General features: G+C 41.5%; 1 protein-coding gene across 6 annotated transcripts in view; it reads right to left on the reverse strand.

The window, feature by feature from the left end:
* Positions 1 to 24,817, reverse strand: part of rbfox3a (RNA binding fox-1 homolog 3a) — a 553,817-nt gene that overhangs the window by 79,474 nt on the left and 449,526 nt on the right. The window contains exon 1 of one of the 6 annotated variants that reach the window (XM_028041389.1): positions 17,705 to 18,119. The exons of the other annotated variants lie outside the window; for them this stretch is intronic. Within the exon in view, the coding sequence (XP_027897190.1) occupies positions 17,705 to 17,830 (126 nt within the window). The 5' untranslated portion in view covers positions 17,831 to 18,119. Of the gene's footprint in view, positions 1 to 17,704; positions 18,120 to 24,817 lie in introns of those variants that run through there. 6 annotated transcript variants of the gene reach the window in all.

The following is a 24,817-nucleotide window of genomic DNA, read 5'->3' on the forward strand; positions in this document are numbered from 1 at the left end:
CTGAGTCTTCACCGTTCTCCTCCCTCCCACCTCACCCCTTTAACTACCACCATGTCTCTGCAGGGAAAATGACACGGTCCCATCACCTGTTATACACCTGCGATCAGCGAGCTTTGGGGAGCCCACGAAATGGACCCAGCAAGGTCATCTGTCTCATTTTGTGAGCGAAGCTGCTGCTATTACAAAGTCAGAATGAAGAGCCTCATCCTCGGGTCAGCTGTCAGACACATGATGGATGTCATTTAACCTTCCTAACAGCTGCTTACTGGTTCACACACCAAAGCAAATAAGGCTGAAGGGGGAAAGTTGGGAATACTTTTCCTTCTGATCTGACACAGTCGCCTTCGAAAAGTAATTGATTTATTTTCAACAACATCAGCGCCGTTGATGCTTTTATTTTTATTTTTTTCTGAGGTGGTAATTGCTCCGGCGTTAATGCATGCAAATGAGAGTTCGGGATAAATTTACGGGAACTTGTGCACCCTTCCTCTCCCACCAACACGCACACATAAACACCATTTCACCAATGTGAATTAACATCGATATTTATCTTAGTTCTATTATCCAATTCTTACCTCATTCACATGCTAATTGCTACAATTACCATTAAATAAGGGCCCTGGTTCATAGGAAATAACCTGCTGCTGAGCACTTGAAGCACCAACTTGTCACCTGTGTGCACACACACCTTTCCAGGCAGCGTGAGAGGGAAGAAGAAGAAGAAGGAGGTGTGTTAACATTTGCCTCCTGGTGGAGGTTTAGGTCTCAGAACGTCTGACGAAACTACGCTGCAGCCACAAGCAGCTACGTGTTTTTGGAAGCCTCCGCTGTCAGCCGCATCACGGCCGTTCTCTGAAACAAGACGACAGCAAAAGTAACTGATTTGAAGAGGAGCCCCAAATTGAGAATGAACGCTCATGTTTAATGATTGGATGGAACCCGGGGAGGGTTAACATGAAAGCCCAGCAGAGTGCCAGCCCCAGTTACCTGCAGAGCCGCAGCCGTAGCGCTCTGCCTTCACCTGGTTTATTGGAGACGACGCAGGCATGTCAGTGACAGCCAATGTCCAAGTTGAGTGCGAGTAGATTAGATTAACTCCCCTGTGAAAGAGCCTTGTCTGCTTCCATTGTGCATCCTGTCTAGTTAAAACGACACAGGTATGCCGCGGCAATAAGCAGGTGCGCTGACATCAGAGTCGTGTTGGGAATACCGGCGCTGATTGGAAACCCTACAGAGGATTCCACAAACACAAACACACGACGCACGGCTCCTACACCGCTGAGCGGCTGGTTTACATGAAGATCAGGAGAGAGATTCCTGAGTCCCGTTGGGCTCCAGCCGTACCGCTCCGCCTCCACTCCCACCAGACTCTGCTCGGTCCCTCAAGGCGCGTCTCTTCCTGCTAAGACGTCCATTTTACAAATCAAAGCTTGGTGGAGGACAGCAGGACAACGGATACTGAAAAATACGTCTAAAGGGTCCGCTCCAGTCAAATAAAGCGTAAATCTAAACTGGGTGCTAACTGAGTTGCAGGGCTCTGCTGCCAGAGGCCTGCAGCCATCTTCTGCTCATCGGATCAGCCTGGGACTGAGGCGAGGAAATTCAGACCTGGACAAGAAAACTGAATAAGGCAGGAGGGAGAGTGACCACAAGATGGAAAGTCCTCTCAGTGAATTAGTGTCAAAGCTCATTACCTCACAGTGCATTTCACAAGTCTTTACATGTAAAAACACCAATGGAGAAAAGACAGGAGTCTGCTTTATACTTTCCACAAGAGTTAAACACCTGATTCTAGTCTTGGGTTCTACATTTTTAAGAGATCTCTGGATTTTTAAACTTAGAACATAAAGTCTAAACCAACAAGTTGCTCATATAATAACCAGAAAGCTGCCAAACACAACCTGTTGGCACATCAAACTTTGAAGCTGTGGGTTTTAGGCAGCTTCAACAGTTTAATAAAAATGTCCAGATCATTTATGGTGGCGAACATTATAAGCAGAAAAACAGAGAATGTTGTATTTAAAAAGAATTAAACGCTTGTTATGAATGCTACTAATTCAGCTACCTGACTCAAATTGTTTGGAAATAAACAGAATACAAATTAAATATTTATGGAAAATTTACTACAAAAGATTTACTTAAACTTCAACACATTTCAAAAGAAATAAAGATTGGAACATTTGACTCTTCTAAACTGCATTGAAATGGATTAAAAGACAATTTGACTATTGCTATTAGTCAAACAATAAATCAACACTTACACACAATATATAAATAATAAGTGATCCTGAATTTAAAGTGGAGCAGTTTATGTAGGTCAATTTACTACATAAACCATGTAAAATGAAAATCAGGTCAAGATTTATTCAAATAAAAATTGTTTAAACAAACATGAGTTTTGTTTAACTGTATAATTATATTAATATATTAAAAGTTATTTTGGTGAAGCTAAAGAGCATAAACTCACAAAAAGCTGACCAGAACTTTCTGCAGAGCATTTTCCTCCAGAACTGTTTGTCAGTCGTTGCTGTTATTAAAGGCTCTTTGAGTCAAAACAAAAAGTGAGTAAAAACTCCTGGAGCCCTAAAGGAATCCGACTGTCTTCTTAAAACTTTAAATGTGTTAAAGAAGTGAACGACGTGGAGCAGCAGCTGTTAAAATCCAGACTCCGATACGGATCAGACAGCAAATCAATTTGGACCCAGCCAGTAGAAAGTAGAACACAAACAGAATCATAAACTGGACTAAAATCAACATCCTACAAGCTGTCTAATGGTGGATTGGAATAAAAACATTTTTTGGTTTTGGGTAGATAATTTAAAGTATTTTTTTTTTTACATCAGATTGCTCTGTATTCCTCCAGTTTCTGGGTTTATGAAACTTTTACCTCTGTTGTTTTGATGTTTTCACCTTATTGTCCTTTAAGTTCATCTTACTAATTATGTTTAGCTCTTTATTTGTTAATCCATTAAAAGTAATTAAAGTAATCAACATTAAGACATTGTTCTGGACCTTTAAGCCTCTCTAGAAAACACATTTGGATCTTTAAACGTGAAGTTTGAGAATCCTGACAAATAGAGTCAAAGAAAAGTTCAACCAGCTGCAGATGTTTGAGAATCTTCAGTCTCAATCAGAATATTATCTTCTGAGTTTTGATGCGTTTTTAATATGGATGAATCTTTTAACAAATGGAGGTTTGAAAACAATCTATAGTAGTGTTGTTGGGGCTGAAAATAAGGTAGCAAATTGTTACACTGCAGAGAAGATGATGCATAAAAATAATCCAGAAACCATTTTCCAAAGGATAAATGTGTGTCCTCCAGGAGTTAATATGTTAATGTGTGATGGGAGGCTGGTCGGCTGTCTGTTCACACATTAACAATAAGACATGGTAATAAATGATGGCGGTAACCCCCAGGTAAGAAAATGTGCCGTAGGTACAGACGATGCTAATGAACAAACCAAATCTATTGACCGGTTTTTTACACAAACGATGGGAACAGAATCGTAGCTTCAAGCTGGTTTTATTTTTAGCGTTTTGCTGTTTTTCACTCAGATGAACACAAGCTCAGATACTCCACCAAGTGAGACCGAAAACAGGCTAAAGGGGAAAGGAGCAGTAGAGTACTGGTGGCTCAACAAGACAAAAATCAGACCCTGAAGTCTAGTTCACACACGGTAAATTACAGATAGGCACCAGAGTATTTAAACCTCTGGTAGATGATTTCAATTAAAGAGCAAAGGACTCTTGATTTTAAAAATATTAATAATAAAAATGACATTTTGAACATTTTTCCCATTAGTTTACATAATAATCTTTTGCAAAAACTTTATTCAAATACAATAGTCTTCTTATAATTGTCGAGCAGCTTTTCGATTTTTTTCTTGATGAAAGCCAAGTCTTTGAGGTTGGAAGGCCTTCATCCCATCACCCTAATCTTTAGCTTCCTGCTCAGATTGGTCACTCAATTGGCAAAATTACTTTCAATGAATCCTGAAAATCTGAAATCCCACCAACAGAATCTGTCCAGGTGGGATTTTTAAATCTGAATCATTCACCCAAGAGATTATTTCCTGGATAAACTGAGCTGCCAAAGCATGATTTCTTAAAAATAAATGAACATAAAACTGAGAACCAGTCCAAAAATATCTGTTGTAACTTCTATTTCCAAGATGATGAAGATGAAGTAAAGAAACATTTAATTGGTGGGAAAATTGGCTGAAAGTGGGCTGGTTTCAAGCATGCAAAGAGCCGAAGGAGATATATTCATGGAGACTGATCACTAATCTCGGAGCCCTCTTGCCTTCTGGCCTGCCCTCACACACATAGCTCACAATCAGGGGAGCTGATGACCTTTGCTGATGGCAGAATCCCTCACGGTGAAGGCCTCTCAATCGTAAAGCCGTAGACACGCGGCACAAGATCTATTAGTCTGCTCTTTTATCTGTAATAATCCTGACAGAACAAATAATACCCAGGCATATTCAGAGCAAAAAATAAAAGGTGAGGGGAAAAAATGATCCTAATCATTCAAAGTGATGCTTTGGAAACCAGAGGAACGTATGAGAAAATAAATCCGATAAATCGAGTGCACTTGCAGGGCTGAAGTGAATGGAGGCTTTGGAGTGGATGGATACCGCAGAGCACTGTCTGTCTTACGCACACAAACCTCCCGTCGTAAATTATCTTGAGCAATGTAGAATTTATGAGGCAGAGATATCTCACTGCCGGCCTATCATTTCCATGGCTCTGTCACCGTAATTCTCCCCCCGAACTGCCCGCACCCATAGATAAAAACGGCCACTGCAGACACAGATGAAAAAGTGCAAAGAGGCGAAAACGGACAATGAGCGAGTCTAGAGGAGGAGGAGGAGGAGGAAGAGGCAGCGGGGTGTTTTTCTGACTCAAGTGGCCACTACACGCAGCTAAAAGCACGGAGCAAATATGCAGAAAGGGGAGGAAAAGGAGGGAACGAGTGCGGCGATTAGAATTAGCTCTGTTTACGTTGTGTGAACTGGAGCGTCGGGGGAGTTTGGTAAATTGGAAGATGAGTCAAATTTCCAGGCTTACATCTTCACCTCCTCCTCCTCCTCCTGGGCCTGACAATCGCTTTTACCTTTTGAAATATGTGTTTGTGTTTCTCTGTGTCACCAGCGGAGTGTGTGTGGAGACATTTGGGGAGCTTTTAGAGCACTATCATAGAGTAGGTGGAGGACGGTGGAGTGTATCAGAGAGGGCAGTCCGCACATGCTGTCCTGTGAGATTGGATTCTCACCCATGAAATGTAAGCACACAGAAAAACGCTCTGCAGCAACAACCTCCAATTTACACAGCAATTTTCCACTCGCTCACGACACAACCAAATCGCATTTGTCTCCCCCCGCCGTCGGTGCCGCGCTGCCCCACAATTTCATTCATATCCAGTTAATTAGCACTTTGTTGCCCGGCCCCAGAAAGAGCAATCATTGGGCAAAATGTGCAGAGTAATTTATTACCGTTTATTACAGTTCATTGAGGAAGCCGGAATATGTTGGATATCAGAATGATTATTTGCGTGTGCAGAGAAAGGAGAAAAAGTTATTTACCAAAAACAGCTGGATGGTTAAATTAGAGGCTTTTTCCAGCAGCAGCCGCGTTTCAACATCTCTGGGTGAAAAGCAGCGTCTCTCAAGCTTTACTCCCTCCTTTTAAAACGTTAATTGCTATTCATTACTCGCTATTGCTGAATGATAACAACGTTGGAGTTACAATTCTGAGTCATTAAATTAGAAGGAAGGGGATGAATAGGAAGGCTGGGCAATGGAAAATCCTCCACCGCGGCTCATCCAAAGTGGAATTAATAATATCGCTTTTTCTTTTTTTAACACAATTTTTGTAGTCTCTAACCATGCAGATACTCTCGATAGCGACGGTAAATTGACTCATTTGTGCCGCGAAGGAACTGCTCAGAATCTTAAATACAAACCGGATTCTTTATTCTTTTTTTTACTCATTTGAGAAACATTTTTATTTCTTGAGGCTGGGCAGCAGAAATGTTCTCAAAAACTTGGACAATTAAATTTTCTAAGCAAGATCATTTTTGAATTCTCTCTTAGCTAAAATAAATACCTTTCTAATCTTGTTTCACAAACTTTATGTTTTAGAAACAGTTAAAAAAGTTAAACTTTCTGCTCTGGGAGCCACATTAGTTGGGCTTTCTATGCAATTTTTATCTGTAATGTTTGATTTCCTAAAATCACCAAATTTTAGGCAAATGCAGATAATTTCGCTGCTCATGCAGTAAAAAGTAAAAAACTTTCAGCGAGCATTTGCGTTTTTTAAGTAGAAATAAAAACTAAGGTGACAACCAATTTCACACAATCTGCATTTCTGATTGCTATTTTTTAGTGTTAAATCTATGTATCTTTCACAAACACCATTATAAATATCAGAGGGTGATCAGACGTCTTGGTTGTTGTATTTTTTTAAAAATGTTTTCTTCTGAACTCTGAAATTGACTTTATCCATGAATCTGATTTTTTCTGTTCTTCTAGAGCCAAAAACACCAAAAATAATCCAACATATAATAATTATAATAATAACAATAAATATTTTGGATATCCCCAGCGTGTCCAGGGTTCACGCTGGGGATTAAATAAACTGGAAAAGTGAAAAAACATTCAGGTTTCCAGATTTAATCCCAAAATAATGTCATTTTTAAAAAATGAATGTTTTAAATTACTACAGGTTGAGTTTCAATCAGCAGAAATTTCCACAGTATCAGCTAAGAAATCTGTTTTTAGTTGGAAACTTTATAATTTGTATTTAAAATGTTAAACTCAAAACAAAATGAAGAAATTATGCTTTTATTAAAATGTAGATATTTATCACTTAGACATATGGAGCTGTTTTAAATGTTTTCTGTACTCTTTGTGTTCATGTTGATAAGAATCGTCAGGTTCTGCTCAGGAGGTAAAACCAGGAATGACAGGAAACCAAACTTTTTAAAAACTGTTTCCATCAGGATGTTTTCCTCTGGAAACAAGTCCCAGTTTTTGTCCTTGAGATTTTTTCTGATTTTAGCTGCAGAAATATTGATTTATCTATTGGAAGCTTCAAAGAAGTGATTTAGATTCAAATGAGAAATTTAGACAATTTGAGTATGGACTTTAAGAAAACCATGTATTATTTAAAAATACACATGGTGTTTTACTTAAAGTGAGACTGTACAAACAAGCAAGTATTTGTCTTTTCTATTAGCTATTTTAATACACAAAATACTTTAAAAAACTATGAAATAGTAAATTTTATTAGTTTATCCTTAATAAGGCTTTTGTTTGTATTGTTTAATATTTTTTTCAGTAGATCTGCACCAAAATACAACAAAATTGCGGAAAAATAAAACAAAAATGTGGATTTTTTAAAATCATTTTAGCTGAATTGTTGTTGAAGTGACCAGTTCAGAAGGACCGACCCGACCCGACCCGACAGTAACGCAAAGCAGCTGGAGAGCTAAAACACCCAAACATTCCTTCATTAGCTGGCCACACATGTCCACACATACACACACACACGCACACACACACACACACACAGAGAGACAGGAAGGTGGATGCATGAGCCTGTGGAGGCTGTAATGTGTAATTTGTAAGTTCCATTTGTTTTTAATACACACCAAAGCAGTGGTCCTGTGGGACCTAATAAAACCTCATAAGCACACGGAGAGGAAGCCCGAGGCGCTGCTCTTTCCCACAGATCTCACCTTGATAGATGATTTTAGAAAAACACAGAGGCGTGCTCCACTAACAAACTGCTGCGAGAGAAAGCAGTGATATTTAGACTCTCCATCTGAGCGGAGGGAAAGTGAGGAGGAGGAGGGTGGGGGGAGGAAGAGGCTGATTTGAGCTAAATTACATGAGCTTCTCCTTTCTTATCCATTTCACAAAGAGAAGCCGAGTAATCAGAGGGATACCTGTTTGGCTGCCTGCGAGGACAAAGGGAAAACAAAGAGTGAGCTTCCACGGCTTTTTGTTTTTTTCTCCTATTGTTCATGCAACATGGAGCTGAGATTAACTACAACCGAGTTCCCATTTTTTATTTTGAAGTCCATCCCAGAGTCGTTTGTTTCCTGGTTTTAAAGGGAGCAGCCAGTGGAGATGTGCAGGGAACCACACTATTACTTTATATTACTGCAGCAGTCTGCAATCTGGAATAATAATAAAAATAATAACAATATAAAAGGGCTCATTTAATTTGGAGAAACAAAAATAATTATGTGTAGCAGCCTGGGTGGAGGTCATCTGCTCTGCATGGCTCGACTTCACCTCTCAGTTTCATCTCAGGATACCTGTAGACTCTTTCAAGGAGAATTTGAAATCAATTTCAGGCCCCATTTAATTTTATATACCCCTACATGCTGACCCACAACAGCAGAGTTCAAATATTGATCTTCTTCTGCAGGCGACCCGGTGGGCTTCTTAGCAGTCAAACACATCTCAGATGCACCGCTTCAAAAAAAAATCAAAAAATCAAACCGAGATTAGGAAAAGAAACTTCCTCCACTTCTTCTTCACATGAGGAATTATTTCCTGCAACCTGGTTCCCATGCAACGCGCCCCCTGCTCTGATGAAGACAGATAATGACCTTTTGAAAAACAAAACTTCAGCGTTGGCCTGGAGATCTATTTGTCAGCAGCAGCAGAAGCAGCATGCCTTCTGGCAGTGGAGGAAACCGGCTTGCAGGACCACAACTGGAATAATGCTTCGCTGTTCGCCACTGCCATTAAGCTGCTGGTGATAAAAAGGTGCCGTGCTTTTAATGGCCTGCTCTTTTTTTTTTTGCTTTCAGTCGAACGGCCACTCTGTTAACTCAGCACACAGGGTAATACGTCTCATTTGAGAAGGTCCCGCCACGGGGAGAATGCTTGAAGGACAGTATGAGAGTGACACTACATTATAAACATAATAATCACAGCTGGCTGAGATACTGCAGTAAAGGAATAATTGGACTCAAGCTGCTATGACTGCTTAAGCATTTTAGCATGCCATTTGTTGAAGAAAAAAGGGAAAAAAACAAAACTACTAACCCGGGGTCAGATTAAGTCCTGCAGGGAAACAAGAAGATGCTGCAGACAGCTTCCACTGCGAGGTTAACTCCGTCCAGACAGGGAGGGACGATCCTCCGCTCTGTCTGGCCGGCTCCACTCAGAGAGATTCTGAGCGGAGCCGGCCCAAGGCAGAAGCAAGCTAAGCCACAGGAAGCCCTGAGGAGCTTCACTCTGCAAATCTAGATGTTAACTCCAGGGTTTGGCCACTTTTCATACAGGAAAACTTAAGCATTTTCTCCACACTTTGAGATAAAAACAATATAAATCATATTTAATACTGTTAATAATTTTGTGGTAGTGTTCTACAGGAAACAAATAAAATTGTATGTTTTCAAACGTCTCTAAAGTCCTGACTGGTCTGAGAAACAAAAACTATTTTAAAAACAAAATTTACTTCAATTAAAGATCAATAAGTCACTAAGCTGCAGTAAATTTCCTTCCTGTTCAAATTAAAACATTCTCATTGATTCCAAAGGGAAATTAAACCAAATCTAATTAAGTACTTAAACACAATATACAAATAAAAAAAGATGAAGTCCCTCCATCTCAGGAGAAGGAAGTTTTGAAGCCGAGCCGGCCCAAAGAATAAACAAACTAAGCTGCTGTTTAGGTTCTCCAGGTATGACGAAGTGTTAAAGCCAAGCTAAGAAAAAAATATAACTACGAGAATTAAGTCAGAAGATTTTGATAAAATAGTCGCATGAGAATAAAGTCGTGATATTAGTTGAATTCTGGTAATTAAAAACCGTCAATAAATCTATTAGCCTAATTGTCGGCTGCACCCAGGCCAGCAGGGGGAACCCAAGAGCTTCTCTCAAAGAGTGTACATATCAAAACCTCAGATTTACAGTTTACATTTTAAAATTTCCTCTAACTTTCTGAATATCAAGTTGAAAAATAAAAAACAGACAATATAATAATGTCATCATTAGAGGAAAATAATAATAGTTTAGTATAAGTTTAGTAGCTACGATAACAATCATTTTAATGACACTAGTTTAATAATTTCTGCCAGTTGTGTGCTGGACTCATAACTTCAGCTAAATCAACATAAAAATAATTTTCTGCTTGTTAATTTGGCCAAATAAACATAGAGCAACTTTTTGTTCTCTGCCGGTTTCATTTATTTACTCTGATTTCTGCAGCGTCTTATCGTTTGTTTCGTTTGTTACATTTTACTGTCCTGCTGGTTCAGACAAACAGCATGACGGGTCCGGTTTCCTTACAGTGTCAGGACACAACAGAGGTGGAGTGGAATATAATAATTGACTTTTTAAAATTGAAAGCATGATAGTTCATGTTTGACTCCGAGAGCAACAAGAACAACAAGAACACAGACAGATAAGCAAAAAGAGGAGAAAAAAAACGACACAAAGATCAAAGCATTCATTGATCCTGGACTAAGATTTAAGACGAAACTAAAAAGCTGTTTATATAATAATAAATAAGTACAAACAATCTTGTTAGTTATTTGCTTATAGATCTTTTGCAATAAAAAAGTTCACATTTAACAAAGTTTGGAAAACAAAGATTTCAGTAGTTATTTAAAACCTGCTGACCAAAAAAACCTGATTTGAATCTGTGATTTTGCAATTCAGAGGTCCAAAAATGTAAATGATTGTTTTTAAAAGTCTTATATCTAACTTGCAGTTAAATGTACAAAATATTTTATGATTAAAGTCAATTTAATTGGCCACCAAATCCCTCCCTGCTCAGGGCCCCAGATAATCTTTTTCCGGCTCTGTTTGTGAGCGAAGGTGGAAGATAAGACCTGAATTTAAAGCTTGGATCATTTCTTTCAAACAAATTAGCACACAAACATCTCCTGTGGCTTCATATCTCCTCCACCCTGTGAGGTGTGCAACAGTTAATGTTCAGCACTGATGTTAATTAAAAGCTTCATTAGATATTTGCCACCTAAAAAAAGAAAAAAAGAAAAAGCAGGTTTGTAATTATTGCAAGGTGAGGCCATCTGCAACTGCAGCTTTGTTTTCCAGAAGTGGAGTATATTAGCATCAGCAGCTCGGCGAATGCTAATTCCCTGACACCACAGGTCCAGAAAATAGACAGGAGCTCTCCAAGCTAACGCTCACCATTAATGACCGGGGGATATTTAGCATTATTGGCAAAATGTAAACACACATCTATTGATGCGCCGCACAGCGGGCTGCATGCACAAACACCACCTCCGGATGATAAGGATTCCTCACAGGTAGCACCATAAATATAGACACGTCAGCTCGAATATGTAGCTGCACATTAAAAGCACAGCCAGACCCCCACCCTACCCCACCTCCACCTGACCCCCCCGGTGGAAAAACCTTTGTTAGCGAGTAAACCTACTGCACCGTTTGTGCCATACTTCTATACAGGGAACAAATTTAATTTTGTTCCATTTACAAAGGTCTAGTGGAGTAAGACGGTGGGTAGCCTTAAGAACCCCCCCCCCCACACACACACACACACACGCTAGCAGCCTGTCTGTGAAGTCTCTGTGAAGAACAAGGCGGCACTCGCTCACACACCAAATGAAATTTCAAAATAAACGACTGAGCTGTGATTTACAATTCTCCTCCGGGGCAGAGAAAAGTGAGAAAACATTTCAATCAGGCCCCTCCGCCTTTGTTATGTTGCTATGAATCAGCTGTTTAAGGGACAAAACAGCTGAACAGCGGGCGGGAGAAAGACTCCGAATGATTTCACACCAAAACACACAACATATTGAGAGGAACGTTCTGGAGCCCATGAAATTGGGTTTAAAGTTTTGTTTTGATTTGTGTCTGATTGAATCTGAGTGAATTGCTCTCAACTAAACAGACTGCAAATAAACAGCAAAGCCGGCGTGATATAATGGAAATATTTCAAACACAGTGTTTATCTATAACAACACAACAGAAAGGAAATAATCAGGAGATCTGGGCTTCACTCTTTGGTATGTTTTTCTTTACTTTTATTGCTAGTAATTGTAAAACTTTCTGTGAAATCAATGTTTCTGAACACACTGGAAAAACAGGTGTGCTCTGGATCTGAAAAAATAAAAATATTATGGAGAAAATAATTTGTAATCTCAGACTTTCTTATGCCTGTTTATTTGGACATTTCCAGTTATTCATCCATTTGCTAATTGCTTTCATTTTACATCCATCCTTCCATTAAAATTTGATTAATCCGTCTGTTTTTTTTCTTCATCATCCATCCCTCCATTTTTTTATTTATGATCCATCTATAAATTTTCTGCTCATCATGCACCTTTTATTGTCATCCATCCATCTTTTAATCATCCATCCATTTAATCTGTTGAAGCCTCTGCAGTCATTTCTGTGTTTATTTTTTTTTAAATCTGTCAAAAAGGCAAAAGGAACTCCGGAAATGTTTTATTTTGAAATACTTATTTTGAAAGTTTTAAATATTAATTATGTTTTCTGGTTTTCTTACTCATACTCTTAAAATGTTAACGGTAAAATGTTGTGTTAAGTCAATTTTCTGATTAAACACAGACACTTTAAGTCTGTTTATTTAAAATGATTCAACATTTCCAGCACTAAGAGGCCAGATTGAGAGGAAGCCATATTGGTGGATATGAAACAACATGGCATAATTTGATTTGATTAAATTTGGGTAATGATGAATGTTTTCAGCTGACAAAATATGAAATATTATAGAATTTAAGTCAACAGTTTAAGATCAACCAAAGAAGCAGAACTATTGATGAAGCTTCAGGGAACCCACAGGGCTCCGTGTTTGGCCCAAAACGTTTTGGGCTTACAGAGAAACTCCAGTTACTGCTGTAGTTCTATATGTGATAAGGACAAAATGATCATAAAAAACTAGTTACTACTTCATTCTGTCTGATTTATATCATTAAACTGAACTTGTTTTACGTCAATAATTTCTTAGTTCCACTGGCAGATTATTGGATTTAGAGGAAAATGTCTTACGAGTGAAATAATCTGCCAGTGGAAACAGTACTTATTTAGGAATAACTGACTTTGAACAAGCTTCTATTTCTTGCTGAAATGTTACTTATCAGTTCGTTTTATCTTATTTCAAGTGTACTTAGGTATCTGTACTAGAAACCAGACAAAACTCCTTGGTAAGATTTTGTGGTTTTCCGGTGTGTATTTATACAAACTACATTTAGAAAACCAAAAAATTTTCTTAGCCAACAAAGAAAAGTTTTTTTTAAAAAGTGAGAAGATTTTCCTCTACCAGCTAGATTTCCAGGCATGGTGTGAATTAAGTTTTAGTTAAGGTTGGAGTATATTGGTAATGGTTATGATTAGGCATTAATGTAGTTACTAAAATTAATGGAAGACAATACAAAGTTATCTTATTGATAGAAATACACTGCAAAAACACCAAATCTTTTAAAAAGACGTGTTTTCCATGTTATCAGCAAATTAATCTGCAGTGGAACTAGTATTTTTTCATTAACAAGAAATGATTGTGGACTTAAAACAAACTCCTATATCTACGGAAAAATATTAGGGCCAAAAAGATATCTGACTTTAATCTCAGATTTCTGACATTTTTTTTGGCAGATTTTTTTTATCTCAAAAGATTAAAGTAAAATTTATGAGATTAAAGTCAGAATTATTATTATTTTTCTGTGGTCCTCGTCTTCTTCGGCATATGTCTTGCTGAAAAGTCACTTCTAAGATAGTTTGTCTTATTTCAATTATCTGCACTAGAAACTACACCGAAAATTCTTGGCCAGATTTTGTGTTTTTGCAGTGTAAATGAATGAGTAATTACCAGGTTTCTGCAGCAATAGGAAGCTAAGGAGTTCAAGAAATCCCTGGAATCAGGCAGAGTGGGAACAGAGGACCCGGGCCCCAGTGGGCCCCAGGAGGCCCCCAACCTGCCCCTCTAAACGCTGGAGCTCCAGGAATTAGGATGACGACTGGTACCGAGTATTCCCAGAATGCCCCTGGATCTGTGTGTGTGTGTGTACCGGTGCAGAAGCAGGAAGGAGAGGAGTGTGTGTAGAAAGGAGAGGTGGATGCTGGTGAAACCAGAGAGTCGGGGCAATTCCTCCCAGGATCCACCGACACGAAGGGATCGCCCCGTCTCAGAGACCTAACCACTCAGAGCGACACCGAAGCCGCAAGCGACCGGAGGGGGGGCGATCCGAAACAGCCAGACGGAAAAAAGCCACAAAAAAGAAATCAATGGATGCAAGAATAACAATAGACATCAGCAGAGTGGAATGCCACGATAGAAAATCCAATTACGGATCAAAGGAAGGCAATTTTAGAAAATGTAAGATGTGGAGATAAGTCTGAGGGAAAGACGAAGACAGAGAGATGTGGCATGGAGACAATAACAAGACTTAAGTAACGCCATGCTTCCCACCCATCAGCATCGTCTTAGATAATAGAGTTACGTTTACGAGCCGTGCCATATGCCCACCCAGCGCCTGGTAAATAGAAAATCCATGAGATGCCATGTTTTTATGACTCAGAAGACAGCTACTAACTAGCAGGAGCAAACCTGAGTTAGCCCGTCAGCTCCGCCGCGCGGCATAAATAAATTTATACTCTAATACAGGCCTACAGCGGCCAGCGAGCAGCGCGTCCCATAAAAGCCTCAGCACACTGTAATTCATAACTCCCTCAATATCCAGCTCCATAACTCATGGAAGGAGCCTCCACCATCCAAACCGGGGTGAGGAGGGGTGACATCATCCTGCGGAGGGACGAGGCCGAAGCAAACATCACAGCAGGGAGTCCGACTGAGCCGCAATGTTCTCATGGTCGTGTCACCATGTACTGATAAAACCTGGTAAACTGTTAAAATATTCAGAAATATTCATCTCTGCATTCTTAAAATTAAATATTATTGAACACATTTACCAATGATCAATCGCTGCAGGATTTCACGAGTGTTTTTGTGATTCTTTGTGATCAAAATCACAAATTTTGTGCTGCTAATTTAGAAATATTTACACTTATGCATGACGGTTAATGTGACGTTTTGTTACTCAGAACTGTGACTATAATCATAATAATAATAATAATAATAATAATAATAATAATGGAGGAAGTTGGGTTGCGATCTAAGAGAGAAATTCTAATGATTGATTTTTTCTCCAGGATCGATACTTGTTGTATCGATCATGAAATGCGTAGTAAAAGGAAGACACTGCCACCTGCAGATGGGAGTTAGCATCACTTCAAACCTAAGTTTTTTAAATTTTGAAATAAAATCACAATTATGCAGAGTTTGGTAGTAACTAGTTACAATGAGTTACATTTACTTGAGTAACATTTTGAAAAAAAATTACTTTTAGGTGGGAGGTGCTACTCTTGAAATTTTCGATTCAGAGTAGCACCTCTTGAAATCCACGTCACTAAATGCAGAACAAGCTTGTTTTAGTCAAAAATCACCAGACACATAGCTGCAATTTTATATTGAAAGAAATTTGGAAAAATGTTTGTTTTTATCTTGTAATTATGAATTATTTTTATTTCGGTCTTTAAACTACCAAATTTACCACATAACTTTATATTTTGGTCCATCTGATGTAATTTTTAAATACTAAATGAGTGATGTTCTCAGTACTTGAGTAATACTTTTATACTTTTACTAGAGTACTTTCTAGAGCAACACACTGTTGTTTTTGCGTATTTATTTTCTTGAGCTCACGTTGTCATGTAAAACTGGAGGGACTGATTGGTGTAATTTGGGCCCATAAAAAGCTGTGGCGTGCCGGATTTGGCCCCCGGGCCTTGAGCTTGACACATGTGATTTAAAGCAAAGTGGCCAGGAACACACACCCAAACACAACTGAGGTATGCTTTGCTAATCTTTTATGCAATAAACTCCTGCGTTGGTGTGATTTCACGCGGCGCCATGTTCGCACATAATAAGCAAAGCTGTTCGGAGCCCAACTTAATACAGTGTCTTATTTGAAATGCAAACAAACTGCGAGGCAGAGGCTATCACCTCAATCTATTCCCCTTCTGTTCACTGGCTGTCATCTTACATGAGCCGATGCTGCAGTTCTGCACCGTGGCGAGGGGCGGGGGTGGGGGGCACAGGCAGCATGATGGGTGATGCGGGAGGAAGAGGAATGGAGGAGGAGGAGGAGGCGGGACGCCGGCCACAGTGTGATTCAGAGGGTTGTTTCCCCTCTCAGCGCTGCAGGGCGAGGATTTACCGGAAAGGAGAAAAAAGATCCAGGAGAGGCGAAAGAACAAAAGCTGCTGAGACATGAAAGGGTCTGAAACAGAAAGGGATGTTTCATGAAAATAGCACGCAGGAAGTTTCAATTTCAGCTGTCTTGGTCTTTTAAAGGACTGGACATAAACACACACACACACACACACACACACACACACACACACACACACACACACACGCACTCTGGAGGCTTCCTAAGGATTTGGGATGTAGTGGAAGGTAAACCCTCCTAAACTCACTCACTTTGTTGCTGTTTTTACAGGTAGGAAGAGGCTCAGCGAGCTTCTGACACAAATATCTAACATAGAAGAGAGACTACAGCTGCAGTGTGGGGAGAATCCTGAAATATTTCCAGACAGATTCAGTCAGATAGAAACGACAACTAACGACTTCAGAGGCGTCGTTTCATTAAGGGACTACAAAACTGTTGAGATGGTTTTGGCTGCAGTACAGTTGGTGGCACCTGGTCCCCCCCACTTCTCCGCCTGGCCGGCGGGGCGCGCAGCTCTGGACAGATGGGAGGGAGGGCAGCGAGGCCATTACCATGATGCTGAGGGGGGGGGATGGTCGGAAATGAGGGAAGCAGGAGTTCAATCGGGAGCAGCTCCATCATTATTTCCCTCCCTCAATCACCGCGGCAACACTCTGTTTACTGCGGCACATGCGGCCGGCAGTAAAACCGGAATTGGACGCCCGACCCCCATCCAGCAGCCCACCCATCATCCCCCAACTTGCCGAATTAAAACATGTGAATAATTCAGCAGACAGACAGGCACTCGGGCCCCGAGGAGTCACCTTGTTGATTTTTTTTAAAAAAATTGCAGCCTTCGGGTTTCACAAAACGAGGGGGATCAGTGGCAGAATCAATTTCCAAAAGAAGGAGAACAAAAAAGAAGAAAAAATCAATGTTCATTTGCAGAGATAGGCATAATTATTCATGTGATCGCCATCCTGCAGGCCGCAAATTTCAGATTAAAATGCTAAATTAAAAGAAGTATACTTTATAAAAAGTTGGCAGCCATTTGCGGATAAAAGTCAGGATGAGGAAGAAATGTTTCGCAGCAGCATTTCCCAGCACAATGAGTCATGAAACGAGGGATGTACACAAACACTGCGTGACTCCACGTCACAGTAATTGACCGTTTTAATTTCACTCCAAAAACCAGAGCAGCCAGGAGAGGAAGAGGAGAGCTAAACGCTCTCCACCCGTTCCCTCTTCTTCCGTTCACAAAGCCGGGGTGAGGGTCAAGGGTTAGATGGGAGGAAGGAGGAGGGGCGGAGGGGGAGGGGGGAGTAACACAACACAAAGCGAGAGCGATGCTATCACGTGCTGCCGAGGAGCGCACGGAGGAATGAAAGCGAACGGATGGAGGGGAAGAGGAGGAGGAGGAGAGAGGAAGACGGCGGCGAGGCGAGCGTCATTCAGTCTTACCTCGGGCAGGTAGAGGAACGCGGGGGGACACTGGAGCGAGTGAGGCAGCATCCCGGAGCCGGAGAGCAGCAGGCAGCCCGAGTTGGCCATGGAGCTCAGCGTGGGGTGACGGGACGCTTTGCGCATTTAGCAGGGAGATCCTTTCGCTCTTCGTTCTTTCTTTCCTCTGGCTCTCCCACTCTCTCTCTTGCTCTCTCTCTCCTCGGATCACTTCCTTCCCTCTGCCTTCCTCTCGCCTTTTAAATTTCTCCTTTCTCTCTGGCTTCTGTGTCTCTACTGAAGATGCGGCATGGAGGCGAGCGGCGCGCAGACAATGTGCATGTTCCACCTTTATCGCTGCTGCTCTCTCTCACTATCCCTGCTGCCGCGACTCTGTTTACTTTGTGTGCGATAAAAGCCAACATAAGCATTCAGACACAGAAGGGGAGGTTCTGTGCACGCCGAGGAGGAGGAGGGGTTGGAGAGACGACTAGGGGTTGGGTAGGTTAGGGTGGGAGTATGAAGGAGGTGGTGGTAACATGAAGACGGGGGGAGTCGGGGTGCTGATGAAGTCCCTGGTGGATTCATACATCAAACATTAGAACAGCTGATCCGGGGCATTAGCAGCGTGTGGGACACTTTTAATTGCCACGTCCACACTCAGTGGCCACTCCTCGCCCTATGCACTCAAGGACATGCATGCATGGCAGGAAAAGATGCATTAAAACAACAACGGCGGGTTATTAGGCCTAGTCCTGACATCACTCTGCAGCCACTGAGCTGTAAGTGCCAAGAGCCCAAAAGCGACTTGGAGCTTCCTTTCTCTGATTAATTCTGTTTGATACGGCGTTAAAAGCGGCAGACAAAGGGAACGCAGAAGACGGCTTCGATACGTCATCTGTTCGTAGACGAGGCTTTCTTGAAAGCGATCCAAGCCGGTTTCATAACCACGATGTCTCAGCAGAGTCTGGAGGAACACGGGTCACCAGCGGGGTACAGCAAGGTGTCGCCACCACTGAGCCTGTAAGTCTTGTTAATACAGTCGAGACATGTTTAATTCATCAAGGCCAAAATCACAAATCTGTCCCTGTGGACGACATGCAAGGCTCCATCTTGAGATCCCAGAACAGCAGGAGGGCTTTACTGCAGACGAGCCAAGAAACAAGGATTCCAGGCCTTTTCAGGGTTTCAGCAGCACAACAGTCTGAGCTGTGTAGGCAGGATTAAAACAGGGATGCTATCTTCATACGACAGAACGGCCTGACTTAAACATGCCTGTGTGCTCTGGCTGCTGAAGCGAACATCTGTCAGGATCGTTTTTGGTGAGACGCCGTTGTTGTAACATCTTGTTTCATCTCCAGTCTGTCGTCTTTTAGTCGTTACCTGGACTTTCTGCGGCGCGGCGGTAATAACGGGGTGTTTCTCATCGGAGAATTGACTTTCCCTGGGACACTCCCTCTGCAGATTGAATAAGCAGGCAGCAGAGGGATGACTGGCCTGTAGTTGCTCAAAAACGAAGCCGATAATAAGAAATTATTAATTCAAATAAAAGCCCAGCTCACCGGCAGCTATCTTGCAAGTATACATTCTGGTTGGGAATAATTGGCCTGAGTGTTTGATGCAGAAGATCAGTCGTCACAGATATCTGATCTGGTTTAGGCTGAGCGTCCTGCCTGCTGAAGATGGGAATCCATCTCCCTGTCTGTGTGTTTTTCTGTCTCTCGCTCATTTGCTCCCTTTTTTCCACCACGTCTGTCTGTCTCACCCAGTTAATAATTCAAATGAGCACTGCCAGATCACTCCCTTCAAAGGGAGTTGCTGGAATGTTCTCAACGGTGCCTTTTTCTTTTTGTCATGTGAAATCAAAGCCCTCAAACGCAGCAGAGATATCCTCAGTTAACTCCCCACGCTGCAGCTCTGCCAATTAAAGAAAGATCAACAACAACCGCAAGCAGCTCACGGTTGATCACAAAGAGAAGAAGAAGAGTGATCTTTGTCGGCATCACTTTCGCCAGCGTCCTTTGTGCAGTCACCACATTTCTGGTAATAATCAGCATAATCATTATTACCACCATCATCATCACTGTCACCGCGGCTGCAGCATGCATCTTCTGAACTGCAGAACAGGATTCACCCTCACACACATACACACACACACACACACACCCACACACACCCTGGAGGCAGGATTGTATCTGAGCAGGTGTGCATGTTACAAGCTTTTAAATCTGGGTTTAATCTCCTCTGAAAAACATCCGCCAACGTCTCTGTATACAAGCCGCAGCTTTAGAGAGACAAGATCCGGTGCTGTGCATCTTCAAAAAAATAAATAAATAAATGAAGGAAGAAATCAAAAACAGCAGTTCCAGCAGTAAAAAGCCATCACATGGCCTGGAAGCGCCGTCAGCAATAATCACAGGCAATACAAGCGGCGACTAATGGGGCCCAAACGATCGGCGGCACATTCCGGTTCCCTGTTCATCGTATGACCGCTGATCAATACCAGCACACTCACTCATCATCAGAAGGACGACTGTTTATTTCCTTTGACCAAGTATGCAACATCCTTCAGCTGCTTCTGCACAGTTTTATCTGTTCGGTTGGTGGTTCGGTTCTGCTTCAGCTGCTAAAAGATATTTCTTATACAACTTTATTAGAACCAAAAGGAAATCTTCCAGATCCAACCGTAACACTCTGTGGCACCTTCCGCTCATAAAGCTTTATATTTGATGGTTCTGCTTCCAAGGGAAGAAGGTGCAGCTCAATAAATTAGAATGTCATCAAAAGAGGAATTAATTTCAGTAATTCAATTCAAGACAATCAAACTTATACGTTGTGAAAATTTGTTTCACTCAGACTTTTGGTTAATTTTGATGATCCTAGTTTATGACTGGAATTTGAGCAAAACAGGAACATGGTCCTCCTGAACTGTGGGTCAGTATCTACACTCAGTATTTGGTTGGGGCTCCTTTGGCATGAATAACTGCATCAATGCGGCGTGGAACGGCTGAGGTGTTCAGCATGTCCAGGTAGCTTTAATAGAAAGGTTTCTACACTTTTTCCACAGTAAAATTCAAACATTGTCAAGGAAAGTTTTAACACTTTCCCACTATCACACCTTGGAGATGAAAACAATACAAATCAACTAAAAAAAGAGTGTTAATTTACTATTATATGATATCATTTATTACTGTTATTAACAATATCTTATGATATTATTCTTCATTCTACAGCAGAAATAAAGTAAAATATGATTTTTTTTTATATTCACCTGAAATCATCACAGACTGTGTAAATGTCACACAAGCAGCTGGGAGTTTTTGTTTTTTTCTTCCACTTAATTTTCCACTGAACAGCAACTTTCTCTGCAAAATCCTTGTCAGCTGGAAAACACCTCAGTTCTGTTGTGCAAGGCATTAATTAATAACACAAATCAACTTTTTAATAATAGTCGAATGTAATGCACTGAGAAAACCCCAAAACTTCTGCAGTTTTTAACTTTCTCTACTTTTGCGGGAAGAGAAATCGTTCCTCCAGCTCATGACAACCGGTTCGATCCCAGATATCCTCGGCTGCAAATTGCTCTGGAAGATCTTTCTTCTTCCACTATGTATGAACAAGCACAAGCTTGGCAAACTCTTTGAAAACACAAGACTGCATAAGACGTTTATGTTTAAACCAGAGAATCAAAGAGTTTTCAAAGCCGGGCCACACCCACAACAGCTTCTGTTGCTATAGATTTTGACTTGTTAAGAAAAACCCAACAGACCCGATTCAGTTCTGGAATAAAACTTCTCTTAACTCAACATATCTGTCCTGGGCCTTAGGGTTGATAAAACACTTGATCACTGGAACATTTCTCAACATGTCTGCAGCTTTATCATTAAAAGGAAAGAAAATCGGTATGAGAGTTAAACTACACTGTAAAAACACAAAATATTACCAAATATTTTTGGTCTGGTTTCTAGTGGAAATAAGAAAAGTAATTAACAAGTAACTTCAGCAAGATATAGAACTTGTTTTAGGCTAATAATTCATTAATATTAATAGAAAACATTTAAGAATGATGTTAATTTTGAATGGTATGTGATTTTGATTGCTTCTTATAAATTTGTGTTGTTTTCGGACTTTTTCTTTCTGACTTAACAGATCTTGATCAGACTTTGGGATCGTCTTTATTTCTCCTGCATAGCTGCGTTTTTTAATCTGTCATGATTTTTGTACTGTTTGTATGTGTAAATAAAATATTCTATTCTATAAAAAAATACTATTTCCACTAGCAGATTATTTCACCTCCTAGAAAAAATCTTTCCCATGTTATAAGTGAAAAAATCTGCCAGTAGTTTTAGTACTTTTTAATCAATATTAAGGAATTACAGACTTAAAACAAGCTCCTAATTATTGCTTTAAAGTTACTTGTATGTTAGTTTTGTCTTATTTCAAGTGTACTGAGACGTTTCCTCTAGGAAGCAGAAATACTTGGTAAAAAGTAGTTTTTTGCATTGCATCTTGTCTGAGTTTCTAATTGTACAAGTTGTCCCCTTTTAGTCTCTGATAGTTTGGGAAATTCTTCAGCACCAACTTTTACATAAGCAGGAACATCCTCTCCGATCCCCTGCTGTGTTGCTTTTATTTATTTATCAGAATTTTTTTAAGCCGCCGGTTTGATCCTATATGTAGCAGTAATAAATCCACATATTCCTGCCTGAATGTGCAGGAGCTGCAGCTCCGGCTGCTGAGTATCTTCAGACTGCAGCAGCTCCTTCCCACCTCTACACTCTGTGGTTCAACATGGACACAGCTCCCCCATCAGGACGAGCACCAGAGTTTGAGCAGCACAAGCAGGTCAGAGTCGGACCGGACATTGTGCACTCATCTCCGCCTTGCACTTATATGTAAATATGTGGGTTCTTAATGAAATCCCCCACATGGTTGGGGAACAGACTGCAGGGGATGAAAGGGAGCCTCCACCTTGCAGGACACTCTGAGCAGGAAACAAAGCCGTGGTGTCTGCTGATGGTGGATTTTGTTCCGAAGCGGCGAGGCCTTTGGAGGGGCACCCTTGAAGTGCCCCTCTGACAGGCTTCCTCATTATCTGGCATCTCCGGAGTGCCAGGCGGCCCCACTGCAGGAGGGGGCGCCTGCCCTCGGGGTACCCAGGCAGCCAAGGGTTGCGCTCTCGCTAAAGGTCCGCTGATTATATCTCAGGCCCAGAGCTTCAGGGATCCCCGCTAATTAAAGGTTGTGTCATATCTGTTAGAGATAACAAACCTATGTTGCTCATCTTTTCCTTTTTTAAAGCCCTGCCCTCCGACGTCTGCGTTCAAGGCTGTCCGGCTCTGCACGCCCAGAGGAGGGGGGGCTCCTGTTTAACCTGCCCTCACCCATCTCAGCATGCCAGCGGAGTGGTGGAGGCATCGGGGATCCTTTGTCTGGAGGCATAATTAAAGCCCTCGTTCATTATTTCTTCACTTTGAGCGCAGATCTGAGTAATTAGGAAGCAGTCCACAGGGGGGGCTGCAGCTTTCATCCACACAAACACAACGGAGAACCAGCACACAGTCACACATGTGAAGCACGAGAACGTGAGCGCTCTTCCTCAGTCTTTGCACCAAACGAGCCGCATTCATCTCCCACCTATCTTCAGATGCCAATAACCGACAGAGTGAAGTATCTTTTTTCTCCCCCTGAAGCCGTCAACTTCTAATGCATGGATTGAAATTTGGAACAGGAAGAGCTTCAGCTGGATGTGAGGCTGTTTGGAGCTCAGCCTCTCTAATGCATCCTGCAACAGAGTTTGCCTTTTATATGGTGTCATTCATCCTCATATGTCTTCGCCCGCTGCGTCTCGCAATCACGGCTTCTTTATGGCGAACTAATGCAGCCACTGCTAAGATCAGCAGGTTGGCTGCGGCCATCGCTCACCGACTTCTGGCCTGATATTAGGACGTTTCCAAAGCCTCTACTGGAGACGGCAGAGAAGGAGCCGAAGGGAACTGACTGTACCTCCCACGCAGTCATATATCAACCCTCTATGCTACCCCTAAAACACTCACACACACACACACACACACCACCGCTGCTGCTGCGGCTGCTCAGACAAGACAAAAAGGAGGAGGGATGATGGAGCTTTATAGCGCCGGACAGTCAGTGTCAATACATTGAGCGTTTTACCAGCCTCTCATCCAAAGGTCCAGCATGCTTGTGGCTACAAAGCGTCCGAGCCAAGGTGCGTGTGATCGCCCGAGGTGGTGGGTGGAAGACAGGGAAGAGTGCTGTTGGAGCATGGTGGGGGAACAACAAACAGGGGGCGACGGCTCACGCCCCGTTAGCCCCGCAGGCCAACCGAGGCTGTGATGGAGAGAGAGCTGACAGGGCAGAGAGACGGCCAGGCATGGAAATCACATCAGATCAATGATGAAAAATTCAGAGTCGCTCGTGGGGGCGGTGTCACGTGGTGCGTGGAAGCGTGTGACTCCTGGATGTACATGGAGAGGCTAATGGGTTAGTCCGGCTACTCGTGTTTACTCGCAGGAAAATCGAGAGACAAAAAGCAGCACTTAAAAGGATCCTCACACATTCGTAACTCTGTTGGTTTTTAAAATGATCGTCTCTGGGGGGTTTCCAGGCTCAGAAATGCATCTTTAAACACTCAAACTCCACTTACTGACAGAAAAAATGAGATGGATACAGTCGTTTTCATTAGTTTTGACCAACTCAAACAATAATAATACGTTCATCTGAGGCTTGATTTCTAATCCAGTCTCTTAAATGACTTTTTGCAATCAAAATAACTGACTTTGTGTTGTTACTTTAAAAATATTTGCAGAATTTTGCCATTTTTCCTCATTCAACACCTTAAAAATCTATCAAAGAAAAAAAGTCAACTGATCTGAACAGCGCTGATCAAATGTCTCTGGACACTGACTGGAATTACGACCAAAGTTTTGAAATCAGGGAACATTTCTTCAACTGAAGCAATCAGAAGGTGGAAAACTCTAAACGAAGTGCAACTGGAAAAAATACCACAGAATATGCACTTAGATGGAAATTTTATTTTGATTGATGCAGTTTTCTGCACTACTTCTTACACTACAGTAAGTCATTCACCCATTCATAAACACATCCACACAC

The sequence above is a fragment of the Xiphophorus couchianus genome, chromosome 16, assembly GCF_001444195.1.
Source record: "Xiphophorus couchianus chromosome 16, X_couchianus-1.0, whole genome shotgun sequence".
Classification (NCBI taxonomy): Eukaryota; Metazoa; Chordata; class Actinopteri; order Cyprinodontiformes; family Poeciliidae; genus Xiphophorus; species Xiphophorus couchianus.